This window comes from Brassica rapa, chromosome A06, assembly GCF_000309985.2.
Source record: "Brassica rapa cultivar Chiifu-401-42 chromosome A06, CAAS_Brap_v3.01, whole genome shotgun sequence".
Lineage (NCBI taxonomy): Eukaryota > Viridiplantae > Streptophyta > Magnoliopsida > Brassicales > Brassicaceae > Brassica > Brassica rapa.
In genome coordinates this window covers 13,053,434-13,078,112 of record NC_024800.2, presented here as the reverse complement: position 1 = coordinate 13,078,112, position 24,679 = coordinate 13,053,434, and the positions used below count along the sequence as shown (strand labels likewise).

Genomic DNA, 24,679 nt, shown 5'->3' with positions numbered 1-24,679 from the left:
TGCTGATATTTTTAACCAAAGAACTGGTAAGAGATACAAATATATTGCAATTCCTTCGTGACGTCTTACATATAGAAAAGTATAACAACTCCTTCTCATCATATTATCGATAATTTGTATTAAAACAGTGAGAGCAAAATACATTCCCAGACTCAACCACGTTGTATCTTAGGGTCACACGGCATATCACACTCTCTGTGATAAAAATATCTATGTTGTAGAGCAACTTGCGACAAAATAATACTCTGTCCATGAGGTTCCTTTGTGTACGTTTTTTCTTAAGCGGGCCAATGAAAAATAATCATCATATACTAAAAGGGATATATGAGGAGTAGGGAGGCTGTCCACGTCACCACAAAAAATCGACCAATAATAGTCATTTGTTTTGCCACGTCATCAGTATTTGTCCCGAGAAGGAACTTACGGGAAGGTTTACAGACCCAGAGAGAAAACTACTGGAAAGATCGTCGCTCTCAAGAAGACGCGTCTCCATGAAGACGAAGAAGGCGTTCCTTCCATCACTCTCCGCGAGATCTCCATCTTACGCATGCTCGCTCGCGATCCTCACATCGTCAGGTTCGGATTCCTTCTCTCACTCTCTCTATTGGAGTTGCATTAGGGTTTCGTATAGCATAGTGTTCGTTTCGTTAGATCCCGATTTCGTATTGCTTGGTTGATTCGTTAGATTGGAGATAATTGATCTCAATTAGGATTTTGGATGATCAATTAGGATTCTGGAGATGATTCGTAGAGTTGATAGATCTCAATTAGGATTCTGGATGATAAACCACTGCATCTTGATCCTCAGTATCTGTTAGTTTCATCTATTTGCTTTTCTGATTGTTGATTTTCTTCAGGTTGATGGATGTTAAGCAAGGACTGAGCAAAGATGGCAAAACTGTGCTCTACCTGGTGTTCGAGTACATGGACACTGACGTCAAGAAGTACATCAGAAGTTTCCGTCAAACCGGAGACAACATTCCTCTCCAAATCATCAAGATCTTGATGTACCAACTCTGCAAAGGAATCGCGTTCTGCCATGGACACGGTGTGCTGCACAGGTATATAATGTTTACAAGTGATAATGATTTAAGAGAGAGATCTTACTACTTTCTCTTGGTTTCGTTAACAGAGATCTTAAGCCTTACAATCTCTTGATGGATCCCAAGACGATGAGGCTCAAGATTGCAGATCTTGGTTTAGCCAGAGCCTTCACTCTCCCTATGAAGAAGTATACCCATGAGGTAATAATCTCTGTTGATCTGTTTGAGCTCAATGTCATTGTATCTGGTTCTAAACTGGTTGTTTTCCATTGCAACAGATAGTGACTCTATGGTATAGAGCTCCAGAAGTTCTTCTTGGTGCCACTCATTACTCTACAGCTGTTGATATGTGGTCTGTTGGCTGCGTTTTTGGTACGTTTTACTCACTTCAATATCAATTTTCACTTATAAAAACTACAGATAGTGACTCTAACGTTGTTTCTTTGACATTGACAGCTGAGCTTGTGACCAACCAAGCGATTCTTGCTGGGGACTCTGAGCTCCAACGTCCTCACCATCACTCTCACTTAAACTTCTTAATCAGACTTGAAAAAATTCTTCGGTAACGTCTTCTTCCGATTTGTTGCGTAATCAGCCTTCGACGCTCTCCGTCTGGGTAGATCGTCGCAGTTCATTGTTGCTTGGCTTCTCCGTTTATGGGACTCGGAAAACATCAAGAAGTATGGTAAATTCATGGGTATCACTCTACTTCTCCTTGATGAGAAGGTATTGTATCGAAAAAAGAGAAGATTATGTACTTTCGTTTTTTTGGTCGCTATATGTTTCAGATTGTCTCTCATCACACTGCAAGAAACTATATGAAGTCAAAGAAGGCAAATAAAAGTTTGATTTCAAGGTGGTCACCGAGACCGTTCCAAAATGAGCGTGATTATGTCCCGTTGAGCTCTATGGCTTGGCCAAAGACGAGTCTGATTACGGATGATACACAACAAGGTAAGTAAGCGTACAAGTGGATTTATTTTTATGAATCAGAATTTTAAGAAGAATTTAATCTGTTTAATTTTTTATATTATAGCTTCAAGATAGATAACAGTGACCTTCGATAAAGGAGGCAAGCCTACTGTTAGAGTTGCTAGCCTTGGCCACGCGTTGCATGTCTGGCTCAATTGAGAATACCTTGGTAAGATGTGAGATTGAGAAGGTGCATAGCTAGATGTTCTCACAAAAATTATGTGCTAACAAAAACATTCAAGTTTGATGATGAAATCTGTGATTTTCTTGTGTGTCAACAGGATAGTGTCTTATCTGGAGCATAGATTCACATGTCACACGTAGTGTTTCCATCTTAGGGTTGAGCTCTGGACCACTTGATCTCACTGAGAAAAACAAATGGGGAAACAAGGTTTGTCATGAATCGTACTTTCTCAACCTCCAAGGCAATTTTGATCTGTTTTTTTTTTTCCAAATCTGTAGGTGGGTATTGAAAGCTAGAAGCTCTATATTCACACGAGAAAGGGTAGAAGAAGGTTAAGTGGCAGAAATTCTCAGGAAAAGCATCAGGACTTACCTGGTATCAGGTGGAGTTACTAAATCTTTTCAGAATTAAAAAGATATATTTGTCATTTAGATACCAAGATGTGATCTAACGAACAATATTTGAAATATCTGTTGCAGGCATACTTTGATGCGCCAGGGGTTTAGTAATATTAAGTTTTCTTTTTCCATCTGAAGAAGATTCTTTAACGAACCAAGGAAAATAAATAAGTACGTATTCCTCTTAGTATCACTAGACATGAAAATAAAATTTTGTGCTCACTTCACCACCACAGGTTAGTTTATATCTAACTTAGCACGAACATCTTATGCTCATTTGGTATTCCTCTTACTATCACTAGACATTATAGACTGCATACTGGGAAAGTTGATAACTCTGAAACATCACATGAGTGGTGCTATATCTCATGCTCCAAGAGCTCCTGGAAACTGCAGCGTGGGCTTTCATCTTTAGTGTGTGGATCATATCATGATGAAAAAGCTGTTGGCATTGTTAGGTAATCTATGATGCAATTGGTTTCATACATGATTTAGGTATGCTCACAAAAAAAATCAGTTTAATCCTTACACCTAACCAGTCGTCTCTCTCTTTGATGACAAGTACCGGGTGGAAATGGCAGTATCAGATGCATCCGACTCTGCTCTGTTTGTGGCTTTCGATGCTGAGATGAACAAGCTGATCAATGTTCCTGCTGCATGGTAGGACTGGTAACATCAATCAATTGGCCTCTGTTATTTGTGTGTAGCTTTAGTAAAATTGAAAGGACTGTTTAGTTATTTGTGATTGTCCAACAGGGCACCAGCATGGAGGATGCACATAACATTGCCTTCCCACAGTGCCTCAGAGACATACTGGGGAGGGCCTTAACATTCCAGCAGAAACTTTCAAGGTTTAATTTCTCATCGAAGCATCAGTCATTCACCTTAACCAGAGCTTCCCCTTCCAGATTTTGCAGAGCAGGTAATCTCTCTGTATATTTACGTTTAAGCACTCCAAGCATTATTGTGTTATGTATACCCTTACTCCTCCACATGGAGGTGATGAAAACACCGGCAATGATGTTCCAGGAGCTATATATAGAGATACTTCTGAAGCTCTTTAAAGAGGTGCTCCAGTCAACAACGGCAGACCCATTACTCATGTCATGGTGGAAGGCAAGAAACAGCCTCTAAACCTACCAAAAACCATGTTCGAAATGGTTAAGCTTCAGATTACTGGAGCCTAATGGAATGTTGCAGACTTCCACAACTGCTTTTTGTCGTTTTCTTAAAAAAAATCTTTAATAAATGTTTACTTGAGCTATTTGGCTCCGTATTTCAGATGACTTAGAAAAGAGCCTCCTTCAATTATTTATGTGTACTTGAGCTATTTGGCTATGTATTTCAAATGACTTATAAAATAGACTCCTTTAACTAATTTATATTTGCTTACACTTTTCAAGTGTATTAAACGAATAACTGGTAACAGAGTCAAATATATTGTTTCACCTGCTAGCTGATTCGTTAAAATGTCTTTTAATAGTTGTATGAATTGTTAAAATCTAACCTTAGCTATTTTGACCCGTTTTAAAGTGCATGTAACATCTCTTCTTAAACACACGTCCACTACAAGAAAGCTATGTTTATGTCCTTTTGCTGATATTTTTAACCAAAGAACTGGTAAGAGATACAAATATATTGCAATTCCTTCGTGACGTCTTACATATAGAAAAGTATAACAACTCCTTCTCATCATATTATCGATAATTTGTATTAAAACAGTGAGAGCAAAATACATTCCCAGACTCAACCACGTTGTATCTTAGGGTCACACGGCATATCACACTCTCTGTGATAAAAATATCTATGTTGTAGAGCAACTTGCGACAAAATAATACTCTGTCCATGAGGTTCCTTTGTGTACGTTTTTTCTTAAGCGGGCCAATGAAAAATAATCAGCCAATGAAAAACAATTAATCAAACAAGTAATAAAAGAAGGATAGAGTGTCTAGACGAAAATAATAGGCCAATGAGAAACTATATTTTTGTCATGTCACTCCTCTATTTGTTTTTACAAAATGATCCTTTAACTTTTTACTTAAACAATTATAACCAAAAATATTTTTTTAGTGAAATATATTATTTATATAAATATAATTATATTTTGTATTTACATAATAGTTTGTAAAGAAATATTTAGTGTAAATAATATCATAATTTTATAAAATACTAAAATAAATTGGGTTGGTTTTCAACTTTCACAAATAAAAAGTATTATTCGTAAACTTAAAAAAGAATATATCAAGAATATTCTTTTCAGGAGAGAAAATAGAAAAATATATTGGAGACAAATCCATCTCTGTTATGAAATTCATCTATTTTAGAGAAAAAAAAATAGAAGAATACATAGGAGATGGTCTAAGGCATGGCCGACGTAAATGATCGACGTTGAGATTTCAGGTTTTCTGATTCTTACTATTCTAATGTTTCAATATAATTTGAATATTCCCTTTGCTTTATAATATAATTATTTAAAAGTATTTTTTGTTTCACTATATAAATTGTTTTTATATTTCAATGTAACTTTATACTTATTGGATATTGTGTGACCAATTAAATTATGTAAATTTATGTGTAATTGATTAAATTTATATATTAAATGACAGTTTTATAAAGTAATATTTAAATATTACAGATTTTAATTAAAACTGGAGAATATAAGCCTCAGATAGAGTGTCTACGTAGGCGAAAATAATCGGCCAATGAGAAACTATATTTTTGCCATGTCACCTTCTCTATTTGTTTTTACAAAATGATCCTTTAACTTTTTACTTAAATAATTTTAGCCGAAAATAATTTTTGAGTGAAATATATTATTTATATAAATATAATTATATTTTTTATTTACATAATAGTTTGTAAAGAAATATTTAGTGTAGATAATATCATAATTTTGTAAAATACTAAAATAAATTGGGCTGGTTTTCAACTTTCACAAATAAAAAATATTATTTGTAAACTTAGAAAATAATATATCAAGAATATTCCTTTTTAGGAGAGTAAATAGAAAAATACATCGGAGACAATCCATCTATATTATGAAATTCTTCTATTTTATAGAAAAAAAGAGGAAAACATTGGAGATGATCTAAGGCATGGCCGACCTAAATGATCGACGTTGAGATTTTAGCTTTTCTAATTCTTACTATTCTAATGTTTCACTATAATTTGAATATTTCCTTTATTTTATAATATAATGGTTTAAATGTATTTTTTTGTTTCACTATATAAATTGTTTTTATATTTCAATAAAACTTTATATTTATTGGATATTGTGTGGTCAATTAAATTATGCAAATTACAGTGTAATTAATTAAATTTATATACTAAATGACAGTTTTCTAAAGTAATAACTTTTAAATATTACAGATTTTAATTAAAACTGATTACATTATGAAACATATAGAATAATCTATAAACTAACTCTATATAGATATGAGGACAAAATTGTAAAATGGTTTCACCTTGAATTTATCTCATTTTGTGCATTTTCAATTGTAAGGAGATAATCAACATCTAATATTATGTTACTCTCAGTATATTAGAAATGATCGAACTGTAAACTAATTAATGATGATATAAGTAAGACATAAAAATGTATTTCTAGTTATCACAAATATAGAATCAATTGACAACAACTTGATTATGTCTAGCATAGGACAACATAGGACAACAGAGAAGAGTTTTCATACATTTTAATATTATAATATCTCACTATATTAGTAGTCAAATCAGTTTTTTCTAGCACAAATACTCACTATATTCTTGGAGTTTAAGCTTTTCTATCTCATGATATTAGTAGTTTGATCCCAAAAAAAAAAGATACGGTCGAATTGTACATTGTAATTGGAGAAAGAAAACAAACAAAAATCAACCGAAGACTTTTAAGGTATATGAAACAAAAATTGGAAATAGTAATTCTCTGCAATTAAAGAATAAGACAATAAAATTGTAAGAATACAAAATAAAGCAAAAAATGTACACAGAAAGAAAGATTGAGTAAAATAAAATCATAATATAATTTTGCATAATTGATATTACTCAGTTACACTGAAAAGTCTAAATTTACAACATACACAGTCTTATTTACATCTTTAAACCTGTTATCTAATTAAAATGATTCTAAAAAATTTTCCAGCATGAAGAGTTAAAAAAATATACGATAAAATATAATACATAACGTTAAAAATACATTATCACTGATCACTAAAAAATCATGTTAGTAGTAATAAAAATGAAATTACAACACATTTATTAAACCCATAGAACGACACGCAACAAGGTGTTATTAAATATACAAACTACAAACTAAATATGCTCAACGAAAACACACATAAAAATGATACATCATATTTGGATATATTTAACTAAATAATTTTAAATATATTATATTCTTGATAATTTTAAAATTTCTTAAAAAGAAACTAAATTATTAAAAAAATTAATATACAAATAAAACTAAAGCAATATTTTGTAGCGTCAAAATAATAAATGAATGAAAAATATATTATGTTAATAAAATAGATTTTAGATTTTAAAGACTTCTAAGTCATGAAATATTACAAAATTCAAAATTTGTTTATTACAATTAATATTTTACCATTAGATATATTAAAATAATATTATAGATCAGTATTCAATTGTCAGTTTTCAGTTATTATACGTAAAACAATATTATTAACTACACTTTTTTTAAAAGGGAGTTTTATATTTTAAGTAGGTTATTGGAGTACTTTTTATTTTCGTGAATTTATTCGAGATGAGATTCCGATCTTTTAAACTGAGATAATTTATGTTCTATACATAATTATATTTTTTTACATAACTCTAAAATCTCAGACTTGATTCTTCATATTTTATTAGTTAATTGTGTTACATATAATAAAAATACTTACTTCAAACTAAAAGTATAATTTTTTTTTTAAATTAGTTATATATAATTTTGATATACAAAATTTACATAGAAATAAAAATGATATATGTAACAAATTTAAATATATTATCCGTGCGTAGCGCGGAAAAAGAATCTAGTATAGTATAATTACTTAATGTTTAAATATACTACGTGTCATGTGCTTAAATATACATTAAACAGATGGTTAATATTATTTTAATAAATAATAAGTTAACATATAAAATAAGAAATAGAAACATTATATTAAACATCTATCGTAATACTACAATTTGATAAAAAAAAATAAAAACAATTAGATAAGTAAATATACAATGAAAAAATAAATATACAATATAAAAAATGGAAAATACATTAAACATCTATCTGAAAGTGTATAATTTTACAGTTTTATTATTTCCAAATATTTTTATAAGTAAATATACAATATAAGAAAAACAAAGAGAAAAAGACCAAAATAGCACTAAATTAAGTTTTTGTTCCCAAACTAGCACTCAAGGCCAAAAGTCACAAAAATAGCACTTAAGGATTGGGGTTTAGGGTTTAAAATTTAGGGTTTAGGGTTTAGAGTTGAGAAGTGAGGTTTTGGGGATAAGATTTCAAATTTTGAAAAATAAAAAAAAATTAAATTTTTCAAAAGATAAAATGCTATTTTGGTCATTTTAGTTTTTGAGTGCTATTTTTGTGATATAAACTTAGAAAGATGCTATTTTGGAGATTTGCCCAAAAACAAACATACAATATAAGAAATATAAGTATTACATTAAACATCTATCATAATATTATCATTTGATATAAAGCAAGAGAATTGTAATAATTAAATATACAATATAATAAAAATAAAAATAAGTAGAATACAATTAAGAAATGAAAAAACTAAATTAAACATCTCTATGAAAAATATATATTAAAATAAATAATAAGTAAATATATAATATAAGAAATAAAAATATTATATTAAAAATCTATCGTAATATTATAATAAGTAAACATACAATATCAGAACTGGAAACACTAAATTAAACATCTATCTGAAAAATAAATAGTAAAATAAATAATATATAAATATAGAGTACAACCAATAAAAATATTATATTAAACATCTATCATAATATTAGAATAAAATAAATAATTGGTAAATATACCATATAAGAAATCTAAAAACTACATTAAACATTTGAAAATATATAGTAAAATAAATAATAAATATAAATATTACATTAAACATCTATAAGTAATATTACTATTTGATATAAAAACAAAAAAAATAGAATAAGTGAATATACAATATAAGAAAATAATAAGTAAATATACAATATAAAAAAATTGAAAAACTACATTAAACATCTATCTGAAAAATGTATTGTTTTACATTTTTATTATTTACAAATATTTTTATAAGTAAATATATATATAATATAGTAAAAAATAAATAATAAATAAATGTACAATATAAGAAATAGTAATGTTACATATTATAATAAGTAAATTTAAAATATAAGAAAAAATAAATAATAAGTAAATATACTATATACGAAAAAAAACATTAAGTAAATATACAATATAAAAAAAATATTGAATTAAACATCTATCTAGAATTAGGGTTTAGAGTAATATAAAAAGAGAAACATTAAGTAAATATACAACATTTCTTAATGTTTAATTCAATAAAATAATCTAAACTTAGGGTTTAGAGTTAATAGTGGTGTTTTGATGATAGGGTTTCAAATTAAAAAAAAAATGGAGCTATTTTGGTCATTTTTCTTATTGAAGGCTATTTTTGTGACAAAAACTTAAAAATGACTATTTGAGAGAATTGCCTACAATATAAGAAAAACTAAATCATAAGTAAATATACAATATAAGAAATGAAAAACTATATCAAACATCTATTTATAAAAAATGTATAGTTTTCTGGGGTTTTCTAAGAAAATATATATTCACACAAACATATAATTCAGAATTTTGTTGTTTTTCAGACTACAACGTCCAAAAGAATAGTTATATAGTTAACATTTGAAAATCAAAATAGCTCCGTCCGTAGTGCGGATTAACTCCTAGTAGTATTATGAATGTGGTATTTGTGACAATTTCCCTTGTTATAACTATAAGCACGGCTCTCGCTCTGTATACGAGCAAACCAAAACTAGGGCTAAGATGGAAGCTAGGAACTATGGTCTGATTCTAATCGGCCGTGAAAATCCTATGAAAATTAATGTAGTGGAATAACATTTTACCCCCTATTCAGAACTACGCTAGGCGCTAATCGGGCGGCAATTCCGGGCCTAGCGACTTACCGAAAAATCGGAGATTAAGCAGAGATTAATTTGGACGTAATATTTAGGCTTTCTCTGTTTGATATGGATAAATAATATCCCTTATATACTAAAACACAAGTCACTCAACCAATAATATTTTGTCACATAATTTAAGAAAAAAAATATTTAGCAAAATCAAATAAAATCAAAAAGGAAAAGACCAAACCTCATGCATTACGTTTGATTTTAAATATTTACCAAAAGTAAATATTTTCTTAGTCCACCTCTCCATCGGTTATTTCTTCACAACCCACAATCACCATTAAGAGCACTTTAAAAATAACTAACCTCTATTCAACTATTTATATTTGTCTGAGATAATTCTATGAACGTTTAATGCTTTTTTTCTTTATAAAAAAATACAGTCTCTCTTCCCTAATCCACAAACCTGATAAGAGCATGCAGTGCTTCTTTTCTGATATAATGGTTAACTATACTTCGGCCAACCTGACAACGGCTATTATTTATCAAACCTCTTCAAGGCATGGACAGTCTAAGGTTATATAGTTATTTTCAAAATTCTATAATCTGAGATGAGGCAAAATGTATATATCTAAATTTTCCTATCTCTTAATATATTGTTCAAATATCTCTATTTATCTTTTTGTAGTCTTTGCATAACTGAATAAATAGTATCCAGGAGCTAAAAAAATAATGATTTGCCTGATGCAATTCTTAAAAATGTGAAAAGAGCAACAAATCTCACACACTTAAAAACTATCATCAAAAAAAGAAATTATATGTATAAGTATTCTTTTTTACTAAACCTTTTTAGTGAAGTTTTAAGTACCGTATTTTTGCATGGTTTATTTCTAATTGATATTTATTTATTTATTGGCACTAATAAAATAAAAGTTATGAAGATACCACCTATATAATATCATTATTTTTGTGAATTCTGTTAAAAAGCTACTTGAATAACAAATGCATATTTCTTTGTTTATTTTCCATATCAACATGTTTTTAAAATATGTTTAAATAGGGAAACTAGAGTCAAATCTATACTATTAAAGCAGAATACTTCTTATGAATCTACCCCTGAAATTTCCTATTAATTACAAAACATTCCAAGAACTTATCAATTGTTTTTAAGGCTTCTACGGAAATTTTAAGCCCACCACTACTATACTTTGGTTTTTGAAATAAAGGCCTATTTTCGAATTTACAGCAGCCCATTTCGTACTATAAGATTTTCAATATCAAATCAAATAAAGAGAATATCCCCAATCTTGAGGAACACGCAGAAAATATATGAGTTTGTTTGACATGGTAACTGAGTTTTCTAAAAACTCATCGGATAAAATAGACAGATTCTATTTTCCAATTTGAAATCCCCCAACTTTCTCCCCAAGTTTCTCCTAATTCCTAGCTTTGGATCCGATCAATATTATAAATACGCTTCACCAGTCTCCTATTCAAAGCCAAACCTTCTAACAAACCAAAAAATAAAGCAATGGCTACTAAGAATATTGCACCTTCGATGCAAATCCAAGCATCGAGAGGTACTAATGAACAATCTGTCGTCTTCGGCGACTTGAAACCATGGAAAAACACTTGGTTGGTTCATGTAAAGGTTCTACACGCTTGGAAACAATACATTCAATCCGTGGAGACCATGGAATTCGTCTTGGCTGATGAGACTGTAAGCTTTCGTTACTGTATTTATCAGTCCATTATGTCTTATTTAACATTTTGGGATTGGCTACTAATATGACAAATTCATATGGCTTTTGTTTTAGGGGCAAAAAATTCATGCAACATGTAAAAGGACTTACATTGAAAGTAAGGGAAGGATTCTTACGGTTGGAGCATGGCGCTACATCCGGAATTTCCAGATTACTCCTGCTGGTGGAGCTTATCGAACCACAGATCATACCTGGAAAATTGTTTTCAATCAAAATACGGTCGTTACGCGATCTAATCACGTTGACGAGCTGTATCTGAATTTGTCCGACTCTCAATCTGTTTTGTCTGGAACACTTGATGAGAATTTTTTAATTGGTAAGCATATAAATATAATCGGTTTAGCCACTATCTATTATGTAACAATCTATACTAACGTTTACAGTTTTTTTTTTACAGATGTGCTGGGTCAAGTTATGGATTGTGGTGATGTCGAAAACATTCAGTGTACCGGGGGAAAGCAACCAAAAAAACTTGAATTCACCCTAAGCGAAATCAAGTAAGTTAGCTGTCATTTACTCCAAAAAAAATTGAATTCATTCGGTTAAGATAATATAACTAACCATATCTTGACAACCTTTTGTAGTGATTCGCGTTTACCATGCTGCATATGGGCAACTTAGCCGAGAAACTCCATTCTGCAATTAACCAAGAAGTTGGAATGGTTACTATGCTGCTCAGGTTTGCTAAAGCTTGGGGGATTTAGAGGTACATAATTCACGCCAGTACCATGTTATTTCACATAATGTACTAATCCTTTATCAAAACTTCACTTACATGTAGTGTATTTTTTAATTATCTACTAGGAGAACTGCAAATCTCTAACGCTTTTGATGCTTCTCAAATGATGATCAACCCGTCAATACCTGAAGCTGAAGCATTCAAAGAATTGTAAGACCATATTCTGTAACTTCGTTATCACACACATACTACTAATTTTAATCTTTGTATTATAACCAGGATCAATGACGATGACAAAACTCTAACCTCATTCCAAAGTAATGAGGACAGTCAAGAGGACAACAACAAACAAGTTGATCAGTCAGGGAAGCGAGGACAGCGTGATAAGTGGTTACTTTTTCCCACTAAGAACATCCAAGAAATGATAACATCAACTCAAGTAAGCTGTTATTAAGTGATTTGGAAATCTCTCCTATATTATGCTATATAGAACCTTTTTTTATTTATAGTTTGTTAAATGCATTATAATTGTAGGTTGATAGATGCTTTGTGAGATGCACAGTCTATGCCATTGATATGGATTGGTCGTGGTATTACTTTGGTTGTAAAGCATGCAACAAAAGAATGATCAAAACTGGAACCAAAGTTAAGAAATTAAATGGTAAAGAATCACAACTCATATTTGGGTGTGAGACATGCAAAGACAGTGTTTTCGAAGTTTCACCAAAGTCAAGGACAAACATTGTCTGAAGTTGGTATATTTCTACCAAAACCGTTTTTTTCGCACGGACAACTATATATGGCTGTTTCAAGAGTGACTTCTAAGAAAGGCTTGAAGATGCTGATTGTTGACAGCGAAGGCAAGCCTCAATGCCAAACAAAGAATGTTGTCTTTAGAGAGGTTTCGATAATCTATAATCTATGCTTTCAGTTCTGTTTTTAAAAAATTGCAGATGATATGCTTTATTTGCAGACTTTGGTTTTATGTTTTACGTTTAACAAATGTTTAAGATTCATAACAGAACAATGTGAGTTTTTGGTGAGGATGTGAAGCCTCAGAAACAAACATATGATGTTTGTTGTTAAAATTATTTGATAGCTATTATTTCTAACAAGAAAAATGAACTTTAGGAAAAGTTCTACGTTGCAGAAAACAATATAATTATCCTATCTACAGATAATAACACCAAATCAATCAATCAAACTCCGCTTTCAATCCTAACTACCGATAGTCAGTTCCATTCCTAGCTTCTACAATTCTAAACAATGTTTAATAGTAACTTTTATATCATTGCAGAATGGTTGGATACATGTCATTACATACTGGTGCGCAAGTTTGGTTTGACTTTGCCTCATGTCTTTCATCATCATACAACATATAGACTCTGTTCTGTAAACTTAGGAGAAAACATTAGTTAACCGTTTAGATTTTACAAAATATCAAATATATTATAGTAATTGTATGCGTTTAGGTTACATCTAATAAAAACTTATCTTTTCTCAGGATTGAGGTTTTCGTGATTGAAGTTGGAGTCGCCTTAATAAAGCTCTACCAGTACTCTCTGTCACTACAAGACCTGCACATGAGTCGTAAACATTAATAAGACAACAAACTAAACACATATCATTCAGCTTCTGCTTTAAAACAGATTAATCAAATTATTCATACACTAATTTGTTAGTGCCTGAAATAAAAAATTAGAATCAATCATAAGAGACTCCAAATTGAGGAACATAGATTGTACAAGCATAAACATATATCATTCAGTCATTAGCATAAGAGACAGCAAAGAAATTCTTCTGGGACAGCAGCGAAAGGAAGTAACGAAGGTCAAAGATGTTACGATGCATAATCAATTAAAAGGATTTACCTCTGTTATAATCCATCTAAAAAGTTGGAAGTTGTTTTTGCTCGGAATTCTTATGTGACCAAGCAAATCACTAATCAATCTTCTTCATCTGTGATTCTGCAGAATAAAACAATTATTATGCCAAGAGGAAAGGAAATAAGATCGAAATTTTAGGTTGGCTTATGATTAATACCCGATTCATGAGAAACATTCACCAAGCAACAGTTTCGATCTTCACCACGCCCTATCCATCAAGATCGATAGACCTAACCACTGATTCTCTCACCGATTCTCAATTTCAGTAATAGCGTGTTGTCGATTCCTCAAAGAAAAATTTGATCGAGAATTTTTTTTTTTACTTTCCCTTTCTGTTTTTTTTTAAAGCAAACGGCCACAAAAACATATTTTTTGACGTAACATATTTTTTTTGTCTCTCTTTGGGCAATTCTGGCCCATTTTATCAGACCAAAAAACACATCCTAACCAAAACAAAGCCCAACACTAATTTTTTTTAAAACCAACTATAAGCCAATTTAAATACATAATTATTATTAAATATTTCGGTTATTATAATTTAAAAATTATACATGAATTAAAAATATGTAGATTGAAACATTTAATGTCTATTATATTTTTCATATAATATTTCTTTGATAAGTTAAAATTATGAATAAATAAACTTACCAAATATATCATCACAATATGATTAAATTTATTGAGTAAAAGGTTACCATTTTAAAATCTTTTAACTAATTAATTAGTTCACAAACAAACATTTTTATTTTAATATTAATTAAAAAATTAAAAATAAGACAATATAAAAAAAAATTGGCTATAAACAAAAAAACTATTAAAATATAGATTAGACAAATATTTATTTATTTAAAAGAAATGTTAAAAAGAAACGATCTCGTGCTTTGAAAGCGCATGTCAAAATCTAGTTCCCTTTTGTAAATAGAAAATAAAATATCTTAACAAATAATTCATAATTGATATTTTAACAGTGTTCTATAATGAATTTGGAACATTTATCATCTTTTATCCGTACACAGTACGGGAAGTATACTAATATTTTCATAAAACAAATAATTAAATATGCCGTCACAGTTGGAAAAGGAGTCGGTAGTTGTACTCTGCACCCAGGTTCGATTCAAAGACATCTCATTTTTGTGTGTTTTAACTTTTAACTATTGTTTTGTCTTCTAATGAAGGGTAAAAGCGTATTTTCCTCATTGTCTTCTTCTCTAACCTAATATTTCTCTGAGAATTTGGTCGACGGCAGCAATTCTTTTTACAGATTTCATTTGTTTTCATCATTTTCTTCTTCTTCTTTTTTTTTGTTTTTTGTCATTCATTTTCTTCTTCTTTTATCGATAAATTCATCAATTAACATGTGAAATTATGTGAACAAAAAAAAACATGTGAAATTACATAAAAATGAAAGAAAAGATGATTTTTCTCAATGATCCGAGTTTTTTTTTCCGAACAGCCTATAATCCAGACGGTAAGGGAACGCCCAATGCTTCTCCGCCGCGGAATCGGGCGCCTTGGCCGCGTTTTCGAACAGGACATTTTACTAACTCAAAATCTCTTTTCGTCTCTACTAATATAATCTCAGTTGAAAAAATGAAGAGATAAATGATTAAAACAAGTTTTATTTAGACTCTTTTCAAAAAAAAAAAAATTATTTATATAAATTTTTTTAGGAGCAATTATCAATAATAGTACTTTTTCAGTTTTTGTTTCAAAAATGGCAATAGAAGGAGAAAATCACAAAAATAACATTCATTAAAGAGTAAAATAGCTCTAATACCCTTGGTTTAAAATTAAATAAACAAACAAAAATAAATAAAATAAAATAAAATAAATGAAAATTTTTTTATAATTGCAGATTATATGTTTTCAGATTCAAAATTTTTTGCATTCCCTACCTACACGTTTATGCATAATTAGCGATAGGGGTGGGCGTTCAGGTATCCGTTCGGGTTCGGGTCGGGTATTTCGGATTTTTGGGTATTTCGGTATAGAGGTGTAGGACCCGTTCGGGTATTTCTATACTTCGGGTCGGGTTCGGGTATTTTTAGTTCGGTTTCGGTTATTTCGGATCGGGTTTAGATATTTAGATTTTGAAAAAAAATTAAATTTTTTCATTTTTTAAATTTCTTGTATTTAAGAATATAAATTTACTTAACTTTTTTTAATAGATTAAATGGTTAATAGATTTGGACATAACATTTTAAAACTAAAAATGCATTAATTTAGTTATTGTTTTAAAATTTGGATGTAACTTTTTGTTAATTTTTGAAATAAAAAAACTTGACATGTTTTTTAAGTGAGTACCAAATCATTTTTTCAGTAATTGCATGTATATCATATGAACTTAAAGTATGTGTAGTATTAATATATATATTTATTAAAATAAGAGATGTAAACTAGAAATATAAGGTTATTATACATATGTTCGGTTATCTTCGGATATCCATTCGGGTTCGGATATTATCCATTCGGATTCGGGTATCCAATCTCTCCTAATTCAATACCCGTTCGGGTATTTTGCTACTTCGGTTCGGATTTCGGTTCGGGTTTTTCGGATCGGGTTCGGGTGCTACTTCGGATATCGGGTAAAGTGCCCACCCCTAATTAGCGATATACCAAAAATCACTGTTATACACTGTACATTTTCTCTAATGTCTCTGCTACCCCTATTACTTCTACCTATCATAGACTTCATATTGTGTCGTCTCTCTCTCTCTCTCTCTCTCTCTCTCTCTCTCTCTCTCTCTCTCTCTCTCTCTCTCTCTCTCTCTACTCTCTCTCTCTCTCTCTCTCTCTCTCTCTCTCTCCACAAACTCCATTTCTCTGCAAATCTCAATACAGACAAATCCTAAATTACTTCACTGTTCTATACACAAATCGTCGGTTAAGATTCACAACACATTCTCTCCCACCGTCTCCATCACAACAGTATCCAATCAAATTCGCCAACCGGTTCTGTCTGAATTTCCCAACACCCCATGCTTCTTCCTGTAACAAAATTCAGGAACACAGATTTCAAAAACAAAGCCATGAACATAAACAAAATAATCAAGAAATGTTTTTTCTATTACCGCGAATTGTTTAGGATCAGGCCAAACCATCTTAGTGAACTTCTTGACGGCGATCCAACGGCGGTTCTGAAGTTGGCCTTTGTAGACCAGATTTGGGGATTTCTCGCCGCTTTCAGACACGATGTTGTCGGAGCTGAAGTTGTTTGTAGCTGCTTTGAGGTCGGAGAAAGAGAACGCAGAGAAAGACGGGATCCCTCCTCCTCCTCCTCCTCCTCCAGCTACACCACCATCTCCGCCGCTGTTATCAGCCGTCGTAGCGCCGCCGTGGTGGTTTTCAGTCACTTGCGTCGGTTGAGCTCCATCTTTCTCAAGCGGCTGGTGTTCGCCCGGACCCATGGATTGACAACAACCCATTGAAATTTCTGGAATTTTTTTCGTCACGACAGAAACAAAGCGAGTCGGAAAGTGTTTCTCTTTTGCTTTTTGTAAATAGAGAGAGAAAGAAAGTAAGAGAAGAAGGAGACAATATCAAGGAGATTAACATAATTTTAAACCCTCATTTAGTGCTGTAGACTGTAAACTTTTACTGTTATGGCATTTACCTAATTATGAACTTCTTTTTGGGTTTTCAACCAATCGACTCTTTTACTAACTCAAAATCTCTTTCCGTCTCTACTAATATAATCTCAGTTGAAAAAATGAAGAGATAAATGATTAAAACAAGTTTTATTTAGACTCTTTTAAGAAAAAAAGTTTTATTTAGATAATTTTTTTAGGGGCAATTGTCAATAATAGCACATTTTGAATTTTTGTCTCAAAAATGGTACTAGAAGGAGAAAGTTACAAAAATAAGTAAATAACATTCATTAAATGGTAAAATATCTCTAATACCCTTGGTTTAAAATTAAATAAACAAACAAAAATAAATAAAATAAAAATAAAAAAAGGCAAATCTCCAAAATAGCATATTTCTAAGTTTATGTCACAAAAATAGCTCTCAAAAACTAAAATGACCAAAATAGCATTTTATTTTTTGAAAAATTTATTTTTTTTTTATTTTTCAAAATTTGAAATCTTATTCCAAAACCCCACTTCCCAACTCTAAACCCTAAAACCTAAACTCTCAACCCTAAACTATAAATCCTAAACCTGTCTAAATTAATTTACCATTGGGGTATAAATGTAAATTTATCTCTTTTGATAAAATATTAAGTGTTATTTTGGTCATTTTATTTTTAGAGGCTATATTTGTGACAAAAACTTTTTTAGTGTTATCCTAGTCATTTTCTCTAAAAAAATGAAAAAATAATTTTTTTTTATAGTTTAGATTTTATGTTTTCAGATTCGAAATTTTTTATAATTATTTTTTCAAATTTTCTTTTTATAATTCAAAACTAATTTTTGAAACTGTTTTTAAATTTTTATTTTTAATTTTTTAATATCTATTTTTTATTTTATAAAATTTTAAACCTTAATTCTAAAACTACACCCTTTAATTCTAAACCCTAAGGTTTAAATTAATTAATCCAAGAAGTATAAGTGTATATTTACGTCTTTAATGAAACATATTTTTGTGACTTTGAGTCTTCAATGCTAGTTTGAGAATAAAAACTTGGTTTGGTGCAATACTAGTCCTTTTTTTTAATACATTTCGTAGAAAAAAAGAAGAAAAATCAATAAATACGGTTCCGGTTTGGCTTGTATTTCTGGTCAAGGTCCCGATTCGTTTAACGTTCGCATTTTATTGGAATTGTAACTAATGTTGGAAATAAATAATAGTATTTAATTAAATAGAAAAAGAGAAGTCAAGTGGGGCAACGTTCCGATGAATTCAAAAAACGGAAATCAATCTGATCCGTTAATCAAAACGCTCCCTCAACCCTCCGATTATATCTATCTCGTCTCCTTGACACAACGTCTCACTTTCTCACTCTCTCTTTCCCCCTTCACACCCGATTTCAAAATCCTCTCTCTCTCTCTCTCTCTCGAACTCACTCGCTCAGTGATTTTCTCTCTCTCTCTCTCTCTCTCTTAATAGTGAATCAGATGCCGTTTATTTCGGAAACTGCTAGCGCGATTAAGCGCCGATTCGGATTCAACGACAGGGCCGGCACGTCGGAGTCGGCACGCGCTGTGCCGTGCACGCCGGATCCAAGCGCCGTATCGAGGGAGAACCACGCTCATCATCAGGGCATGGTTCGAAGAATGGGGGATTTGGAGGAAGAAGCAGAGATTAGCGGTGGATCTGCAGCACAGATATCGAGGTCTCACAGCTTCGAGTTCAACGAAGATCCGGCCTTCTGGAAAGATCACAATGTGCAGGTAGATTCGGTTGCGCTTAGGGATTCACAACTATATATGTACACTGATTCATATATGTACACTGCTGCTTGTAGGTTATCATAAGAACCCGTCCACTAAGCAGCTCAGAGATTTCAACGCAAGGGAACAACAAATGTGTTAGGCAAGACAACGGCCAGGCAATCACTTGGATTGGGAATCCTGAAGCTCGTTTCACTTTTGATCTTGTCGCTGACGAGAATGTTACGCAGGAGATGATGTTTAAAGTTGCTGGCGTACCTATGGTGGAGAATGTTGTGGCTGGCTACAACAGCTGCATGTTTGCTTATGGCCAGGTCAGCGACCGAGAGCTGCCTTTCTTTTCTACTAATTTGATGATCATAATAATAACTTCTTTTGCAGACGGGAAGTGGCAAAACTCACACTATGCTTGGAGATATTGAGGGAGGAACACGTAGACACAGTGTCAACTGCGGGATGACTCCTAGAGTTTTTGAGTTTTTGTTCTCTAGGATCCAAAAGGAAAAAGAGGTCCGCAATGAGGAGAAGCTTCAGTTCACTTGTAGATGCTCATTTCTGGAGATCTACAACGAGCAAATTCTTGATTTGTTAGATCCTTCTTCTACTAATTTACAGGTATACCAAACAAACCCGAGGGATTAACTTTATCATGCTCTTAACCTCCTCCTCCTCCCTTTGCAGCTTAGGGAAGACCACAAGAAAGGTATTCATGTTGAGAATCTTAAGGAGATTGAAGTTTCAAGTGCCAGAGATGTGATTCAACAACTAATGGAGGTAATTCATTTCATACTGCAGTCTTTGTTGCTTTCTTTTGCAACTAACACAAAATTCATGTGTAGGGTGCTGCAAACAGGAAAGTAGCTGCAACCAATATGAATCGTGCAAGTAGTCGATCTCACAGTGTTTTTACTTGCATCATTGAAAGCAAGGTAATCAATTTTACTTGTTGAGCAGAGTTCTTCCGCTGTATATATCTTCTTACCTGTCCTGTGCTTTCTATTAGTGGGTATCTCAAGGTGTTACTCATCATCGGTTTGCACGGCTTAATCTTGTTGATTTAGCTGGATCTGAAAGGTAATATCAGCTCAAAAATTCTACAAGCGAACTTGCGTGCTTAAGATATTCTACTAACATACATGTGGGATACAGGCAAAAGAGTTCAGGAGCTGAAGGTGAACGCCTCAAAGAAGCAACCAACATCAACAAGTCTCTTTCAACATTAGGGTAAGAATATTTTTTTTTTTCTCAAGCGTCAATTATTCTACTTTAGTCGTTCTTATGTAGTTCTAATGATTTGTCCCTATAATGACTTTTCAGGCTTGTGATCATGAATCTTGTTAGTGTTTCCAATGGAAAATCAGTGCATGTTCCTTATAGAGATTCAAAGCTTACATTTCTGCTCCAGGTAAATTATTTCCTTAATGTTGATGTCTGCATTTACAGTTCTGTAATCTCTTGGCTGTCATTCTTACATACCTACCTGCAGGATTCTCTTGGAGGGAATTCAAAGACGATAATAATTGCTAACATAAGCCCATCTAGCAGGTACATATTACTCTTGCGTCTGTTTATCATTCCCTGAAATATTCACCGGCTGTATCTCATAGTCCTTTTTCCCTGATTCAGTTGCTCGTTGGAGACCCTAAGTACCTTGAAGTTTGCCCAGCGTGCAAAGCTTATTAAGAACAATGTAATGGAATTATTCCTTGGTATTGTTGGTTAAGTCATGGATCAGATATAGGGCACACGTTTAATTATATTATTTATATTATACTCAACAGGCAATTGTCAATGAAGATGCATCTGGAGATGTTATTGCAATGCGTCTACAAATCCAACAGCTAAAGGTATATATTTCAGCAAAGACTGTTTATTTTTCTCTCACACGGACCTTTTCTGAGGTGTTGTATATACAGAAAGAAGTATCCCGCTTAAGAGGTATCGTTAACGCTGGAGTAGACAATCAGGACATTGACACTGCCTCAATGAGTTGCCCTGCTTCTCCAATGTCTCTTAAGTGGGATGGATTCAATGGATCATTCACTCCTCTGACAACTCACAAAAGGACGTCTAAGGTTTGACATTGGTTTCCCCTAAGAATATGATCTCCAATGTTCAGCATTTGGCTTGTTCTTAACAATTTCACTTGCATGGGTTTGTAGCCAAAAGACTACGAAGTTGCACTAGTTGGTGCTCTCAGGAGAGAGAGGGAAAAGGACGCTGCATTACAGGCTTTGACTGCTGAAAATGAGGCCTCAATGAAGTTGGTACGCTAGAAATATACTCCTCGTTTGGGATTGATTCATTAGAGGGATAATTGAGGAAAGAAAGATGAAAATTGACGAGTTCATAATTTTATTTTCTCCAAACAGGAAAAGAAAAGAGAGGATGAAATACGCGGGCTGAAAATGATGTTAAAGCTCAGAGATTCAGCAATCAAGAGTTTACAAGGGGTAGCTTCAGGAAAGATCTCTGTTGAAGCACATCTGCAAAAAGAAAAGGCTGACCTTTTGAAGGAAATAGAGGTGCTACGTGCTCAGGTTGATAGAAATCAGGAAGTTACCAAATTTGCCACGGAGAACTTGCGGTTGAAAGAAGAGATCCGAAGGCAAGACACTTTGAAAATTCCCTATCTTTCCTCAGATTTAACTTTTACTCACCTTATGGTTATGAAACTTTTACTTGCTACACAGATTGAAATCACAATGTGAGGAAGGTGAACGGGATATCTTGAATCAACAAATTCAAGTGTTACAAGCTAAGGTGAATAAAATAATCTCTCATTTCTAGACCTCAGAAGTTTTCTTTACGATTTGAATTAGCATGTAACTTGGATCTATAATGTACAGCTGCTAGAAGCCCTTGATTGGAAACTCATGCACGAATCAGATTGCTCCACGGTGAAAGAAGACGGTAACATCAGCAACATGTTCTACTCGAACCAGGTATGGGCTTAAATGTCTTTCATCTGTGCTGGTAAGTACCTCACAAAGTATTAATATTCCGACACTTGTTGTTATTGTATTGTTGCAGAATCAGGAGTCAAAGAAACTTTCATCAATCCAAGATGAGAATGAATTCCTCCGGATGCAGGTTATTCTTGCCTTCTGTCGAGTTTTCTTCTCTCTTTAATTTCGATGAAAACAAACTCTAACTTATGGCTTGTTTTTGCTACCTGAAGGCTATTCAAAATCGAGCAGAAATGGAATCTCTTCAGAAATCATTAAGTTTTTCCATCGACGAGAAAGAGAGATTGGAAAGGTAATTTACTGCACATACAGTATGTATTTCAGCCATCAAGCCTCAGCTCATCTCTTTGGTTTTTCTCTTTCAGGCTTGTGGAAAATTTGGCTAAGCAGCTTGAGGGAATAAAATCCTCAGGCAGGGTTGGCGATGGTGATCAGATTGAGGTTGAAACAATGGTTCAAGCCATTGCATGTGCTAGTCAAAGAGAAGCTGTAGCTCACGAGACAGCAGTCAAGTTGTCGAAAGAAAATGAGGAACTGTGCCAGAAGATTAAGGTCCTGATTGAGGACAACAACAAACTTATAGAGCTGTATGAACAAGTAGCCGCAGAAAACAGCTCCAGGGCTTTGGGGAATACCGAGACACATTCATCAAGTAATAATGCTGAAGCTCAGAAGAACAACAGTTGTGATATTACTCTGGAGGTTGAGAAAAGTGCAGAAGAGGAACTAAAGAAGATGATTGGAAATCTGGAGAATCAGCTTAGCGAGATGCACGAGGAGAATGAGAAGCTAATGAGTCTGTATGAAAAAGCCATGAAGGAAAAAGATGAATTCAAAAGACTGCTCGCTGCTCCTGCCCAAGAGAAGCTTATTGAAGCTGATGCCAGTGACACTGAAATGGAGTTGTGTAATATTACTCCTTCTGACAGGTCCACAGGAGATTTAAACTCAGCGAGGCTGAAACTCGAATTGGCGGAGGAAAAACTTTCAGTCTCTGCCAAAACCATTGGAGTGTTCTCTTCGCTTGAAGAGATTATTTTGGATATAATCAAGCTGTCAAAGCAAAGCAAAGAGGCCGAAGACAAAGTTAAGAAGCATCAGAAGGAGTTAGGATTAATTGAAGCTGTCTCTGATCAAACTAAAGCAAGAAAAGAAGTTGCAGAGAGAAAGCTGGCTGCTCTCAGATGCTCGCTATCAAATTTTGTATCATCGTCAGCTTACTTTCAACAGCGAGAAGAACGGGCAAGGGCGCGTGTGAAGGCATCTTCAGATAATCTAAACCAGAAAAATGAAGAGCTCAACGTTCTCCAATCTTATAAAAGAGAAATCGACGCGGCAATGGGTAAGATCCAACAATCCGAGGCAGAGCTGAAGAGTAACATTGTAATGCTGAAGATAAAAGTGGATGAAGAGAACAGGAGACACGAGGAAGAGAAGGTACTCTGTGCGATTGATAACATTGAGAAGATCAACACTCCTCAGAGAAACACTCTGCTTACAGGGAAAGCCACAGATCTGCTGAAATCCGAGGAAGAGAAAACAAAGCTCCAATCAGAGATGAAGCTTTCTCGGGAGAAGCTTGCTTCGGTAAGAAAAGAAATTGAAGACATGAACAGAAAGTCTTTGAAGCTGGAGAAAGAGATCAAAACAGTAGAGAAAGAGATAGAGAAGAGATCAACGACAAGATCGGAATCAGAGAGGGAATTGGAACATACGATCCAGGAGAAGCAGTGTCTTGAAGAGATGGAAGAAGTAGGGATGTGTGAAATACAAAACATGATAATGGAGATTCACCAGCTTGTCTTTGAGTCAGATCTGAGAAAAGAAGAGGTGAAGACTGTAAGAGAAGAGCTAGATGCAGAGGAGCATAGAGCGAAAGAGGTCCACAAGGCCACAATGGTGGCAGTCGAAGATGCGTTGAAGAAGAAGAAGAGCGGAGGAGAATATTTGTTATCAGGCAAGGTTGAAGAAGAAGTAGGCAGTGTTTCGTGTTTGGTTCACGATGCCGCCAAGTTGCTTGAAGATTCTCATTAATAAGGAGTCGCACTTGACTCGCAAGTATGGGATTCTTAGTTCCTTTTTTTTTCTTCTATCATCAGCTCTATAAAACTATTTTATTTTTGTAATCGAGGAAGTATATCACTTCCTTTTCTTGGAAACTCCAGGTCGTCTACTTGACACTTAAGTCTTATCAGAACAAGTGAAGGAGCTCTCCAACTTGTTAAGAACACTCGAGTTTAAATGATATTACTGAATACTTATTATCTAATAATGATCGTGAAAGTCTAACTTGAGCAGAG

General features: G+C 32.9%; 3 protein-coding genes and 2 long non-coding RNA genes across 6 annotated transcripts; 3 read left to right on the top strand and 2 right to left on the bottom strand.

The window, feature by feature from the left end:
- The first annotated feature begins 251 nt into the window (after window positions 1-251).
- Window positions 252-3,026, top strand: LOC117126081 (cyclin-dependent kinase B2-1-like). The gene is made up of 12 exons (XM_033273465.1): window positions 252-266; window positions 377-576; window positions 858-1,061; window positions 1,133-1,244; window positions 1,322-1,415; window positions 1,500-1,728; window positions 1,832-1,997; window positions 2,080-2,184; window positions 2,297-2,406; window positions 2,478-2,581; window positions 2,679-2,768; window positions 2,900-3,026. The coding sequence occupies exons 1-6, from the start codon at window positions 252-254 to the stop codon at window positions 1,607-1,609; spliced, it is 735 nt and encodes a 244-aa protein (XP_033129356.1). The 3' UTR covers window positions 1,610-1,728; window positions 1,832-1,997; window positions 2,080-2,184; window positions 2,297-2,406; window positions 2,478-2,581; window positions 2,679-2,768; window positions 2,900-3,026.
- A 5,909-nt stretch (window positions 3,027-8,935) lies between these two features.
- LOC117125886 lies at window positions 8,936-12,540 on the top strand. Its single transcript, XR_004448353.1, has 3 exons — window positions 8,936-11,828; window positions 11,910-12,009; window positions 12,097-12,540. It is a non-coding gene; the product is annotated as an uncharacterized LOC117125886 (long non-coding RNA).
- Window positions 11,895-12,382, bottom strand: LOC117125885. The gene is made up of 3 exons (XR_004448352.1): window positions 12,288-12,382; window positions 12,074-12,148; window positions 11,895-11,995 (listed from the first exon to the last, which is right to left on the bottom strand). It is a non-coding gene; the product is annotated as an uncharacterized LOC117125885 (long non-coding RNA).
- A 2,784-nt stretch (window positions 12,541-15,324) lies between the features above and the next one.
- Window positions 15,325-18,560, bottom strand: LOC103848048 (serine/threonine-protein kinase BSK1). The gene is made up of 2 exons (XM_009125038.3): window positions 17,149-18,560; window positions 15,325-17,065 (listed from the first exon to the last, which is right to left on the bottom strand). The coding sequence occupies exons 1-2, from the start codon at window positions 17,500-17,502 to the stop codon at window positions 16,931-16,933; spliced, it is 489 nt and encodes a 162-aa protein (XP_009123286.2). The 5' UTR covers window positions 17,503-18,560; the 3' UTR covers window positions 15,325-16,930.
- A 339-nt stretch (window positions 18,561-18,899) lies between these two features.
- Window positions 18,900-24,609, top strand: LOC103848049 (kinesin-like protein KIN-12E). 2 transcript variants are annotated; one of them, XM_009125039.3, is made up of 19 exons: window positions 18,900-19,410; window positions 19,485-19,724; window positions 19,792-20,025; window positions 20,092-20,184; window positions 20,250-20,339; window positions 20,414-20,484; window positions 20,560-20,634; window positions 20,728-20,815; window positions 20,897-20,955; window positions 21,037-21,100; window positions 21,192-21,257; window positions 21,327-21,485; window positions 21,573-21,677; window positions 21,783-22,018; window positions 22,104-22,173; window positions 22,260-22,355; window positions 22,444-22,503; window positions 22,592-22,671; window positions 22,745-24,609. In XM_009125039.3, the coding sequence occupies exons 1-19, from the start codon at window positions 19,135-19,137 to the stop codon at window positions 24,411-24,413; spliced, it is 3,831 nt and encodes a 1,276-aa protein (XP_009123287.1). In that variant the 5' UTR covers window positions 18,900-19,134; the 3' UTR covers window positions 24,414-24,609. The 2 variants fall into 2 exon arrangements, with proteins under 2 accessions (XP_009123287.1, XP_033128592.1); XM_033272701.1 differs by having other exon boundaries at window positions 20,728-20,955.
- The last annotated feature ends 70 nt before the right edge of the window (window positions 24,610-24,679 follow it).